The sequence below is a fragment of the Microtus pennsylvanicus genome, chromosome 7 (assembly GCF_037038515.1).
Source record: "Microtus pennsylvanicus isolate mMicPen1 chromosome 7, mMicPen1.hap1, whole genome shotgun sequence".
In the NCBI taxonomy this organism is placed as follows: Eukaryota; Metazoa; Chordata; class Mammalia; order Rodentia; family Cricetidae; genus Microtus; species Microtus pennsylvanicus.
In genome coordinates this window covers 43,193,721-43,207,113 of record NC_134585.1, presented here as the reverse complement: position 1 = coordinate 43,207,113, position 13,393 = coordinate 43,193,721, and the positions used below count along the sequence as shown (strand labels likewise).

At 42.7% G+C, this 13,393-nt stretch overlaps 1 protein-coding gene across 1 annotated transcript in view; it reads left to right on the top strand.

Annotated features, from left to right (window-relative positions):
* The window catches only part of Col9a1 (collagen type IX alpha 1 chain), an 83,713-nt gene extending 76,079 nt beyond the window's left edge, over positions 1–7,634 (top strand). The window contains exon 38 of the mRNA XM_075978896.1: positions 7,397–7,634. Within this exon, the coding sequence (XP_075835011.1) occupies positions 7,397–7,581 (185 nt within the window). The 3' untranslated portion in view covers positions 7,582–7,634. The remainder of the gene's footprint in view (positions 1–7,396) is intronic.
* The last annotated feature ends 5,759 nt before the right edge of the window (positions 7,635–13,393 follow it).

Genomic DNA, 13,393 nt, shown 5'->3' with positions numbered 1-13,393 from the left:
ATCCTGACTTCTCTGTGCATTCAAACTCACCGGGGAAAGGAATAAATTAAATAAAGAATCTTGTGAAATAGCACAGAAGTAAGCTCCACATAGAAAAAAAATGTAACTTTGGGGCAAATCCCCAGAGATTAGATGGTCGTTCCATTCATCATCAGATCGCCTACTTAACGTTGACAGTTGTCTGCGTGTCTTTTCCCTTCATTTGTGTGTATACCTTATTTTATTTAGTAAGGCATTAGGGGAACGGGCTTGCCTCCATCGGTGTAACACGCCTGCCCTCTAGTGTCAGGAAAACTTTTGGCAGTGTGGCCGTTGATGCTTCAGAAAGCCCTGTAGCCATTAGGTAGTTGGTGTGGTTAACAGGCCCACAGACTGGACAAGGAATTCGGGGGGCTCTCCAGACCCTAGTCTTCTCAGCACAGGCTGAACAAGGCATTCGGGGGGCTCTCCAGACCCTAGTCTTCTCAGCACAGGCTGAACAAGGCATTCGGGAGCTCTCCAGACCCTAGTCTTCTCAGCACAAGCTGGACAAGGCATTCGGGAGCTCTCCAGACCCTAGTCTTCTCAGCACAAGCTGGACAAGGCATTCGGGAGCTCTCCAGACCCTAGTCTTCTCAGCACAGGCTGAACAAGGCATTCGGGGGGCTCTCCAGATCCTAGTCTTCTCAGCACAGGCTGGACAAGGCATTCGGGAGCTCTCCAGATTCTGGTCTTCTCAGCACAGGCTGAACAAGGCATTCGGGGGGCTCTCCAGATCCTAGTCTTCTCAGCACAAGTTGGACAAGGCATTCGGGGGCTCTCCAGATTCTGGTCTTCTCAGCACACAGAGAGCTTCAGCTGGACACTCTAACGTAGCTGCTCAAGCTAGCATTTGCACTGCTCTGTGAACAGTGGCAGTGATTCCTCTCCGACTGGAATCCAATGTCACCCCAATATGAGGCTCCCTATCCACTAGTCTAGAGCACCCTGGGGAGGAAGCTGTGGCTCTCAAAAAATTGATAAGCTATTATGCTCAGGCCATTACCTGACCTTCGGCATGAGCACAGGACAAAAACCACTGAAGTAAGTTCGTTTCTTATGACAGAGACCTCAAATCATAAATTTTTGTAATTGTGGCTTTTTTTTTTATTTCTTAGTCAAGTTAGACCCAACAAATTCATCACCAGCATCACCACCACCACACATATAACCTCAGGAAAGTTGGTCAATCATTATTTATGGAAGGTTAGTTCACTTAGAGTAAGGGTGAAGGGCCCTTATCGCTAACTACAATGTTTTCTAGATCAGCGACTTGGAGACTAGCCTTCTAACTCTGTTTCCATATGAGGGAGATGAGGTCAACCATGAGCACAGCATATGGCATGTGAGAGAAGGGCACTCTGTGATGCTGGTGATGCTGGCGATGCTGGTGATGCTGGCGATGCTGGGATGCTGGTGATGATGACATCTTTCGTAGCTACAAGGGTGTGCATTGCTGGTACCCTTGCTGAAGGCTGACTGGGGCTAACTGTGACTCTTCTAAGATGAGGCTAGGATAGCAAGGGACAGTGTCGCTGCCTCTACGTCAAAGGTTAAGAAGAAATTTGAATAAACTCAGCAAGTTAAAATAAAACAAAATAAAATGCCCATGTCCCTTAAAGTGTGATAGGTCCGAGCCAGGCATGGTAGCTCCTGCCTGTAATCCTAGCACTTGGGAGGCAGAGGCAGGAATTGAAGGACAGCCTGGGCTACGCAGTGAATGAGGCCAGCCTAGTCTACAGAGTAAGATCCTCACACTGTTCGCAGTGTCTTAGCTGGGAAACTGTGAGTGAAAAATGGAAGAATCTTTCTGTTTTTGCTGTTGTTTATTTGTTTGAGCAGGGTCAGACTACATATTACTGACTAGCATGCTGGCCTCGAACTCATAGAGATCCACACGTCTCTGCCTCCCACGTGCTTGGATTAAAGGTATGTGCCACCACATCTGGCTGAACAAATTCCCTTTAACTTAAGGTTTCAGGGAGGGGATTAGTTTACTAACTTGAAAGAAAAGTTAGAACCAGTTATTCACACCAAAAATGGGAAGGTCTGATTTGAATCATGGCTGTTGTTTCCCTGCAGTAGCAGCTAGTAGGAGCAGGCCTGGGGCATCCATCCTCCATCTCCCACCCACTCACTGCCTGTAGCAATATGGGCGGCAGGGCTGCGTCCCCAAACACCCCAGCCGCCTGCCCGGCTCAGCTAGCTTATGCCCCGAAATAATTACACAGACACTGTATTCTTTTCATCACTGCTTGGCCCTTAGCTCTGGCCCTTACTGGCTAATTCTCACATATTAATTTAGCCCATTTCTAATCATCTGTGTAGCGCCCCTAGGTGCGCTTACCGGGAAGATTCTAGCCTAAGTCCATCCTGGGTCGGAGCTTCATAGCGTGCGTCTTCCCTGGAGCAGGTAGCATGGTGTCTCTCCTGCGTCTGCTCCGGAGAGCAGAGCTGTGGAGTCTGACCTCACTTCCTCTTCCTCCCGGCATTCTGTTCTGTTTACTCCACCCACCTAAGGGTGGGCCTATCCAATGGGCCTAGCAGGTTCTTTATTGCTTAGCCAGTGAAATCAACAGATTGATATATGACACTCCCACATCACTTCCCCTTTTTCTGTTTAAACAAAAAAGGCTTTAACCTTAACATAGCAAAATTACATATAACAAAACAGTTATCAAGTAAAAATTACATCAGAAACATTCATACATATAACAAAATTGACCGTAAATCTCTATCAATAAAGCAAAATCTATACTAATACAAATTATTCATATCTATATCATATCCCCCTGTAAATGTAAAAGAACGTTTATAAACCATATTTGGGAACATGGGCGCAGTTTTTTCTCTCCAAACTGCTTCCTGCTGAATGGGGGCGTCGTTAATCAGATTATTTAGGGTATAACCTGTGTGCCAGGTTTCATCTCAGTTGGCAGTTGAGCGAAGCAATTTTCTGAAGATGTTCACAGCAACCCTTCAGGAGGACGTGGTCCATCATACCAAATTGGAATTGAAGAAATGAACAGGGTCTCATCCTCTGTGAAAACAAAAGAAGACTCTCTCCAAAGCATCATATCCTTAGACCCAAATTCTGAAATCGTAATACCCTTATATCCATTCTGGTTTAGCTTGGCAGCCCATGTAATGAAATGTCTCTTTGTACTTAGCTCCTTCACAGTCAAAAATTTTAAAGAAAACACAATGTACATAATCCAGACTCTTTGTGAATTTTCCATCTTTACGCGGCTTATTTTTCTTTATTTCTTTTATTCTCTTAACTATCTGTACTCTGTCTCTTTAAAGACTTTACCTTTTTTTTTTTTAAAAATCATCAACTTTATTCTCTATATTCTTTTTCTTCTCTCTCTCTCTCAAGCCTACGTACATTCATCCAACAGTGTGACTCATTTAGTGGTCTGACTCTGTCCTATTGTGAATCTGCAATTTTTTACTATCCAGGAGCACTTTTGATTTACGCCTTTAAATCACTAGACGCTTAAGAATCTAAGGTGTGACATTCCTAGGTTAACTTTTTGCTTTTTGAGCGTATATCTTTGACCTGGAATAACCCTGTAGACCAGGCTGTCTTTGAACTCTCAGAGATCCGCCTGTCTCTGCCTCCCAGGCATTGGGATTAAAGGTGTTTGCTACTACACCTTGAACTCACAGAGATCTGTTCGTCTCTGCCTTCTAGGCACTGGGATTAAAGGCGTGTGCTACCACACCTTGAAGTCACAGAGGTCTATCTCCCTCTGCCTCCAAGTGTTGGGATTAAAGGTGTGTACTAGGACACACAACAACTCTCTTCCTTTTTTTTTTTAAGAACTTCAACTTTTAGCTTGCATATATTTTTAACACACAGTAAACCATTTAGAAATTTTCTTTGTCTCTGAATCTCTCTTTACTGTATATCTCTCTGTTTTTTGACCACATGAGTCTTTAGTTTACCAAGCAATCTCACTCAGTAGGACTAAAGGCGTGGCTTTGACGGCTAGATGTAGCCCATTCCTTAGCTTTTCAGCCTCATGGCTGAGGCACTGGCTGTAGCCATGTTTATAGCATTTCAAGGTCCCTGCCAGCCAGCGAACTACAACAGACAACACTCAAGTCCTCTCTCTGTAGCCGGCCCTCCTGCCTCAAACAGTCAGAGTTTGTCCTGGCAGGATGGCCCAGAAAGCCGGCATTTTTAAACGGCAGCTTTTTTCCTGCTACGGCTGAAAACCGAAAAGCATGTGTTCATTTTTTCGTCAACACCATTTAAGTGTTTCGTGGCAGGACCTCTTAATGAGCTGCAGGTTTTGCAGCTGAAGCTGAGTCAGGAAGCCTCTCTTAGATGAGAGCGCTTGCTTGCCTCTAGCAAGCAGAGTAGACCCAAGAAATCGCTACTATCAATAAAACATGCTTTACTCTTTCCCAAGCTTTTTCAGGCTTTCTGTGGATTCAGTTGGCCACACGTCTGGGCGTCATTTGTAGTAATATGGGCGGCAGGGCTGTGTCCCCAAACACCCCAGCCGCCTGCCCGGCTCAGCTAGCTTATGCCCCGAAATAATTACACAGACACTGTATTCTTTTCATCACTGCTTGGCCCTTAGCTCTGGCCCTTACTGGCTAATTCTCACATATTAATTTAGCCCATTTCTAATCATCTGTGTAGCGCCCCTAGGTGCGCTTACCGGGAAGATTCTAGCCTAAGTCCATCCTGGGTCGGAGCTTCATAGCGTGTGTCTTCCCTGGAGCAGGTAGCATGGTGTCTCTCCTGCGTCTGCTCCGGAGAGCAGAGCTGTGGAGTCTGACCTCACTTCCTCTTCCTCCCGGCATTCTGTTCTGTTTACTCCACCCACCTAAGGGTGGGCCTATCCAATGGGCCTAGCAGGTTCTTTATTGCTTAGCCAGTGAAATCAACAGATTGATATATGACACTCCCACATCAACTGCCCTCTTGTGTTTCCCCAAACAGGCACAGAGCATTAGTGGTCCTTTCTCTCATTATTTGTTTTTGTTTTTTTTTTTTTTTTTTCAGTAAAGACAGTGGGACATTTCCTAATCCAGGCCTGTTGGTGGATGACGTTTGTTGCCAAGGATTCTTCTCTCTACAGGCTTATAGTTCTTGGCTTTGAGTCTGGGGGTCCTCTGTGACAGCCATTCTGCCATGCCTTTGCCTTCCAAAAACAGCTGCAGACAATATGTAAACAAATTGGCACTGCTGTTTCTAATACAGCCATTTTTACAAAGAAGATTTGGCATGTGAATTGAGGTAGCCTAAACTATGCTACCTGCCTAGAGGTTGGCCTAATTTACACTACTTGCCTAAAAGTTGGCCTTATCTATGCTGCCTGCCTTGCCCCCATAGTCTTTAGACTTGAATTCTTCTTGTGAGCATGGTCATTTTCTCCTGATCTTGATCTGATTTCAAGATGAACTTGACATATCTAAGTGAGACATTCCTATTGATAAAGTACATGAAAATCGCCTTTTGTATGTAGTTAGATGTGTCCTATTTTTTTGAGCTAAAAAAAAAGTCAACCTGACCTTCAGCTGTCTCTAATGTCAGGGGATAGAGAGGTCTGTGCTGCAGGAGCTGTTGTGACAGCCTTTTCTACGGAGGCTGTGGATGAGGAAAAGCCTTTCTCCCATTAGAGAAAATGCATAATCACCTGCTTCATCTTAACTTAGAGTTGGATAAAAGCCTATGAGATAATTTATTGGAAATAACACATTTCTGCTTAACTGCAGCCTTAAGATGCATAATTCAAAGATAATTATTCTCCCGTAAATCTTGCTAATGGTTTGCCCTCTAACATTGCTTCGTGCAGTGCTTGATGTAAAACACACAGAAGAATGAGATGTGTATAAAATAGGGTCTCCCGCCCACCTTTACTTCAAAATATATGAGATCTTCAATAATCATACCATTTATTATGACCAGGTCATTATAGTAGGATGTATGTAATTAGACCACTAAAACAGAAATAAAGACCAAAGACCCTGGAAAAAGCAGGAGAATACCTTTACCTACAAAAAAAATGTGCAATTGAACGTGAAGATTTGGCTTTCAACTTCTCCACAGAATGCCTACGATAAGAAAACTGAGACAGAATAAGGATACCTGTAGCAAGACTGCCATAGCGAATGCAGTTGCTTCTACGCTGCTATCTTAGAATCACTTTTGGGATAATAGAATGAAAGCACTGTTGCTGCAAAGAGGGACACATTCAATAGAAAGTCCTCTTTGTTATGGGCACTCTGTCTCAGGAGGTGCCAAAATAAAAATGTCTGCAAGAAACCCACTGTGAAGAAACTCATGTCAGGGTAAAATTATGGAATTTTGTAGGCAGCATGGTGTGATCTTCTAAAAGACATTAATAAATAATATTTGAGACAGTCCCCCATTTAACTGATGCTGTCAATCACAGAATTTAATAGCAAACACATCATCCCATTTTGTAGATGATGAAAGTTAGAGATTTTTTTCTTTTACTGGTTCTAGTTGTTCATAGAGTTACAACTTAAAACCATTTGTCCTGAAAGTCTATTTTTATCTTTGTCTGGCTATGGATCCCTATTAGAAATTAGGGAAGCTGCTACTGCTCATGAGAAAGGCAACGTGAGCCATAAATCAGCCCAGCATGTGTGATTCTGCGTCTTCCGGTAGCCAAGATGCAAAGTCAGGTGAAACCGACTTTAATAGTGCAGGTAGTCACTGACTTAAGGTAGTTAGGTTTTTCAGTGTTGTGAGGATATGAAGCAAGACAAATTTAGTAGAAACTTCACTTAAAAATTCTGAATTTTGATGTGTTTTGTGGAGTCAGTCATCTATAATATGATAGTCTCTCCTGATGCCAAACAAAGTTGGCTATGCACTCACTAATGTAAAGACCTATACCTTGCAGTTTCTAGTCATGATGCTTGAGAGCTTGGGTGCGATATTTACTTAACTGTGTTGTCAACATAGCAACATTATACACTGAGGGATTCCTGTGCCTTTTACTTAACCCACTAGCTTTAAAATATTTTTGTGTCAGGTCTAAAATTTGCTATAAAATATTTTACACCTTTTTCTGTTAAGCCTTCAAATTTAAGCGTTATTTTATACCTACAGTTCACCTCCGTCTGGGCCAATCACATTTCAGTAATCAGTAGCCATATATGGTCAGAGGCAGCCATGACAGAAATGTGAGAAACAGACACAGAAATCCCTTTCCGCCTTTGTTTACCCTGAAATCCACGTCCACCAATGGGGTTCCCCGTTTCATCCTTGTGCATGATCTCCAAGGACATTGGCTAAGCATCTTGTTGCACCTTGCTGGGCTGTACGGTCTAGCATCTTCTGCTAATCGATAGTTTGTTCACATGTGTGGGTTTGTGTCTGTTTTAGGTGATCCTGGTCCTGCCAGCTACGGGAAAAATGGTCGAGATGGAGAACAAGGTCCGCCAGGAGTGGCAGGAATTCCTGGTGTGCCTGGGCCCCCAGGTCCCCCAGGCCCTCCTGGTTTCTGTGAGCCAGCTTCTTGCACCCTGCAGTCTGGTCAACGTGCCTTTAGCAAAGGGCCTGACAAGTGAAAGCCTTAGCGTTAGGGGTCCTCTTCACAAACCATGCTTGGGAGAGGAGCAGGGGGGAGAAAAACACCCAGAGCTGGGGCTATGACTAACAGTTTTATCTTCAGCATGATTCCACAAGTCCTACTTGACAATCAGATTTAGAAAAATGGTGCTATTCATTAAGTCTTGTTCCTTGTTCATGGAAGGAAGACTGGTGCGACATCAGACAAAAATCAAATTCAAATTCCCTTTAGCCGAATTTGTAATCTTCTTCCAAGGATCTTGAACTTTAGTTTGTTATGGATAAATATGTGATTTATTGTGGGCCAGTGTGCCAACGAACATAATCAACTGTCCAGTTTACCTCAGTTGCTATCGTTATCTTCATTTCAATTCAGACACTGTTCTCAGATTATTAATTCAGTTATATTATTAATTCAGGTATCGCTAGAATAGTAAGGAAGAAACCCCACTACATTCAATAAAATTGGTGCTTAAATCTTTCTACGAGCTGTGTCATGGAAGTGATCTATTTACATCATACCGTGGTTTCTATCTTTATTCTGAATTTGTGACTTGTATGTACTGCACTCCAAACCTATTTGTATCTCCCATATCAAAGCAAAGAAGTAATTTTAATACCCTGACATGCATACATTTTATTGTTGACATTATTTATTTAAAAATTTGAGGTAACATCTCTGGTTGTACCAAAGAACAAATAAACACAGTTTCATAACCTTTTGTATGTTTCTAAATGAGTAGTTGTGTTAAAGGCAGTTAAAAGTTAATTGAATTTGTTTATATACATTAAAATTTTGACTTGTTGCTACTTCTAAAAACGTGTTTGTTTTACTGGTTTATTCCATCAAGAGAAATCTGAAAAGTTCCTACTAGTCCATAGAGTTACCCTGTGACAGATATTGTATCTATATGTGTGTGTGTGTGTGTGTGTGTGTGCCGAGAAACTTAATAGATTTCTTCGAAATTCTAATGAAAACTATGACATCATTTCTCCTAGAAGAATGCACAGGTACATACACATGTGCACTTTGTGCCATATTTCAGAGAGTTCATGGCGCCCTTTAATCTAGACTTGTTTGGTCTCTGGGTTAGTAGCATACCTTCATTTCAGAAGTTATTAGCTCCTTTTGGAAACCTCATTGATGCAAAAATGACTAACCTTCCACCACTTTTTATAAGCTTTACAAAGCAACTTATCCAAAGCACCACATTTTTTTTTTCTAAAAAGATAGTTTAGGGTTACATTATGGCAATTAGATACATGTGTACAATATATCATAATTAAATCAGGTCAATTCTCCTTTATAATTATTATTCTTCAACTATTATGCTATGTGTTGGGAATTGTGTGTTTTAGTCATTTGGAAATTCATCATAAATATTTTCAACCTGTAGTTGTGCTGATATGTCAAAGATGAACTATAAGTAATTCCTCCAGTCTGGGTTTTGGTGCCCTGTCCTAAACATCTTCCTCTTCTGTCTCCTGTGCCCCACACCCCAGTCTCCAGGGACAATTCCATTCTAGTTTCCATAGAACAGCAAGAATGTGTGGCATCTGTGTTCCCAAGTCACATGACGATCTCTACTTCCATCCATATTCCTGTCAATAAGATACCATTGTTTTCGTGGCAGAACATACAAAGAAACATTTCTTTGTTAATTCATCCACTCAAGGGCACATTGGTTCCATAGTTTGGCTATTGCATAGTGCTGCAACAGACATAGAGTGTTTGTTACTAATAGACAGGAGTTTGTTGTTAAAATGATTTAATCGTCTTTGAACGTATATACAAACATACAGTGGTTGAATTTCATGTTATTTGTACTTATAGGTTTATATATATTTTTGATTCCCCATACTATTTTTCATAATGACTTTATTATAATCCTCCTATGAGTTTGTAGGGCTTCTCTTTTCTCTACATACTTGCTAGCATTTGTTAGCGTTGGTTTTTATTATTGCCATCTAAGTAAAGTTGGATTGTGGCTTGTTTCACATTCTCTAATCATCACTGAGATCTTGTTTTATGCGCTCATTGGTTATTTATATGTCTTGAAATTTTGAGAAATATCTGTATTTTTTGGCCATTTTACAACTGGATATTTTTCTTCTTCAGTTGAGTTTACTACATATTCGGGATCTCACTCATTTAGTGGAGAAACAGTTTGCTCATAGCAGACAATGAGGAATACTGAGAACTCAAGAACAATGGCAGTGGGTTTTTGATCCTACTGCACATACTGGCTTTGGGGGAGCCTAGGCAGTTTGGATGCTCACCTTACTAGACCTGGATAGAGGTGGGCCGTCCTTGGACTTCCCATAGGTCAGGGAACCCTGATTGCTCTTCGAGTAGATGAGGGAGGGAGACTTGATCGGGGGAAGGGGAGGGAAATGGGAGGCGGTGGCGGGGAGGAGGCAGAAATCCTTAATAAATAAATAAATTTAAAAAAAATAAAAAATAAAATAATAAAGTTCAAAAGGCAAAAAACCCCCCAAAAAACAAATAGAAAAGGAAAAAAATGAAATTATTCCTATTTGCAGGCATTATGATTCTATCTATAATAAACTCAAGAGAGTCCAGCAGGAAACTTTTAGAATGAATGAACCTTTAGCAAAGCAGCAGGATACAAAGTAAGTGGCTGTCTAACCTCCTGACAATGAACAGCAATCTTTCATTATAGTGTCAAAAAATCTAAAATACCTGGGAATAATCCTAACTAAGGATGTGAAAGTCCTCTACACTGAAGATAACAAGACACTAGAGAAAGAATGAAAAAACCTTCCATGTTTACAGCTGGTAAAAATAATATAGTGAAAATGGTTGTATTACCAATAGTGAGTTATAGATGCAGTGTGATCCTGTAGACAGAGGCTGCTTAATTGTTCCTGGTCGTTCAGACCCAAAATAATCACACAGAAACTGTATAAATTGCAATACTGTTTGGCCAATGGTTCTTGCACATTTTTAGCTACCTCTTACATCTTAAGTTAACCCATCTCTATTAATCTGCGCATCATCATGGCCTACTGGCAAAGTTCCTTCCAGCATCTGTCTTTTGCAGCAGCTACAAGGTGTCTCCCTGACTCCACCTACTTTCTCCTCTATCTTTGCTTGGAATTCCTGCCTTACTCTATTCTGCCCTGCTATAGGACCAAAGCAGCTTTATTCATTAACAAAACAAATTCACAACATGCAGAAATGAATCCCACATCACCTCCCTTTTTTTGTCTAAATAAAAAGGAAGGTTTTAACTTTAACATAGTAAAATTACATATAATAAAACAGGTATCAAACAAGAATTACAGTTATAATATTTATATTTCTTTTATCTTTTATCATTACTAAGGAAAACTCTAATTATAACTATCTATTCTTCAACTCCATCAAAGACACCGGAAGGATATAGTATTAACTAAGTTAACAGGAAGTGCATCACAAGCAACTTCTAAAAGTCTAAAATTGACAGAGACATCTTGCTGCCTGGACTGTCATCCAAAGTTCTTCTGTATCATTGGATTCCTGGGTGATCTTGGGGAAAGAGAAGAAATCATGCTGCAGGTCTAGGGACGGGGTTTTATTTATTTTTCTTTTTTTTTTATTGAGAAAAAAAATTTCCGCCTCCTCCCAGCCTCCCACTCCTCCCCCCTCCCCCCACTCCTCTCCCCGTCCCCCGTTCCTCTCCCCCTCCCCCACTCCTCTCCCCCTCCCTCTCAAGTCTGAAGAGCAGTCAGGGTTCCCTGCCCTGTGGAAAGTCCATAGTCCTCCCCCCTCCATCCTGGTCTAGGAAGGTGAACATCCAAACTGGCTAGGCTCCCACGAAGCCAGAACATGAAGTAGGATCAAAACCCAGTGCCATTGTCCTTGGCTTCTCAGCAGCCCTCATTGTCCGCCATATTCAGAGAGTCCGGTTTTATTTATTTATTTTTTTAAATTAATTTATTTATTAATTAAAGATTTCTGTCTCTTCCCCGCCACCGCCTCCCATTTCCCTCCCCCTCCCCCAATTAAGTCTCCCCCCAGCCCGAAAAGCAATCAAGGTTCCCTGTCCTGTGGGAAGTCCAAGGAACCCCCACCTCCATCCAGGTCTAGTAAGTTGAGCATCCAAACTGCCTAGGCTCCCACAAAGCCAGTGCGTGCAGTAGGATCAGAAACCCATTGCCATTGTTCTTGAGTTCTTGGAACACAGGACTGAAATCTCAAGGTCCAAATCAGGAGCAGAAGGAGAGAGAGCACGAGCATGGAACTCAGGACCGCGAGGGGTGCACCCACACACTGAGACAATGGGGATGTTCTATTGGGAACTCAGCAAGGCCAGCTGGCCTGGGTCTGGAAAAGCCTGGGATAAAACCGGACTCTCTGAACATAGCGGACAATGAGGACTACTGAGAACTCGAGAGTCCGGTTTTATCCCCTGCTTTTACAGTTACAGTCCAGCTGGCCTTGGTGGGCTCCCAATAGATCAGCCCCATTGTCTCCATGGGTGGGTGCACCCCTCTTGGTCCTGACTTCCTTGCTCATCTTCTCCCTCCTTCTGTTTCTCATTGGGACTTTGGGAGCTCAGTCCAGTGCTCCAGTGTGGGTCTCTGTCTCTCTCTCCATCCATCTCCAGATGAAGGTTCTATGGTGATATGCAAAATATTCATCAGTATTGCTATAGGATAGGATCATTTCAGGTTCCCTATCCTCAGCTGCCCCAGGAACTAACTGGGGACCTCGCCTTGGTATCATCTTACACCTCTCAGATTGGCTAAAATCAAAAACACCAATGATAGCCTCTGCTGGAGAGGCTGTGGAGGAAGGGGTTCCCTCATCCATTGCTTGTGGGAATGCAAACTTGTGCAACCACTTTGGAAAGCAGTGTTTCGGTTTCTCGGGAAATTCGGGATCAACCTACCCCTGGACCCAGCAATACCACTCTTGGGAATATACCCAAGAGATGCCCGATCATATGACAAGGGCATTTGTTCAACTATGTTCATAGCAACATTATTTGTAATAGCCAGAACCTGGAAACAACCTAGATGTCCTTCAATGGAAGAATGGATGAAGAAAGGGACGGGGTTTTAAATACCCTGTAGGTGTGGTCTTGAGCTTTGGGGGAGGAGTCACTGCTTGGTGAACTTTCTAAGGGGCAGAGTTTGGAATGGGGGAAAGTGAGACTGGAGCAGAGCTTTCAACTTGAACATCCCAACCTTCTTGGATATATAGGCACTGGTTCAAGACTATCTACTTCCTATGGCATGGAACAACATGAAAGGGAAAGTTAGGAGTCAGTGGGCTCATGTTTAGTGAACCCGACAGAAGAGCAGATGTGCTGCTCACTGGGACATTTTGAAAAGCCAGAGGGTGGAGGATTCCAATTGTTGGACAGACCATTCATCTTGGGTAGGTGCCCACTTGAGCCAGGAGAGGTGGTACCAGCACTGATGTCCCAGGAGTTTGGGGGAACGGCACGCTAAATTGGGAAATGATGTGTTCCAGGAGTAACTGAGCCATCACATGTGCTGTTTCTCTGGAGGTGGAGAATACCTCTATTCATCCTGTAAAGTTGTCAGTAAGAGTTAAGAGATAACGGAGGTTTTTTTGAGTGAGCATGTGGGTGGAGTCAACCTGCCAGACCTCACCATCAAGGTGATGTCCTTGGTTGGTGTCCCTGGTACTGATGTAGGGGCTGGTGTATTGGAGGTCCCCCTGCAGGTTGGCCTTGGCACATGTCTGGCAGGAGGAGTGAACATGTAAAATGCAGGTTTGCAGGTGGTTGGGAACAAACACGGGCTCTGGAGACTTTGATTAGTTTCTACCAGGCC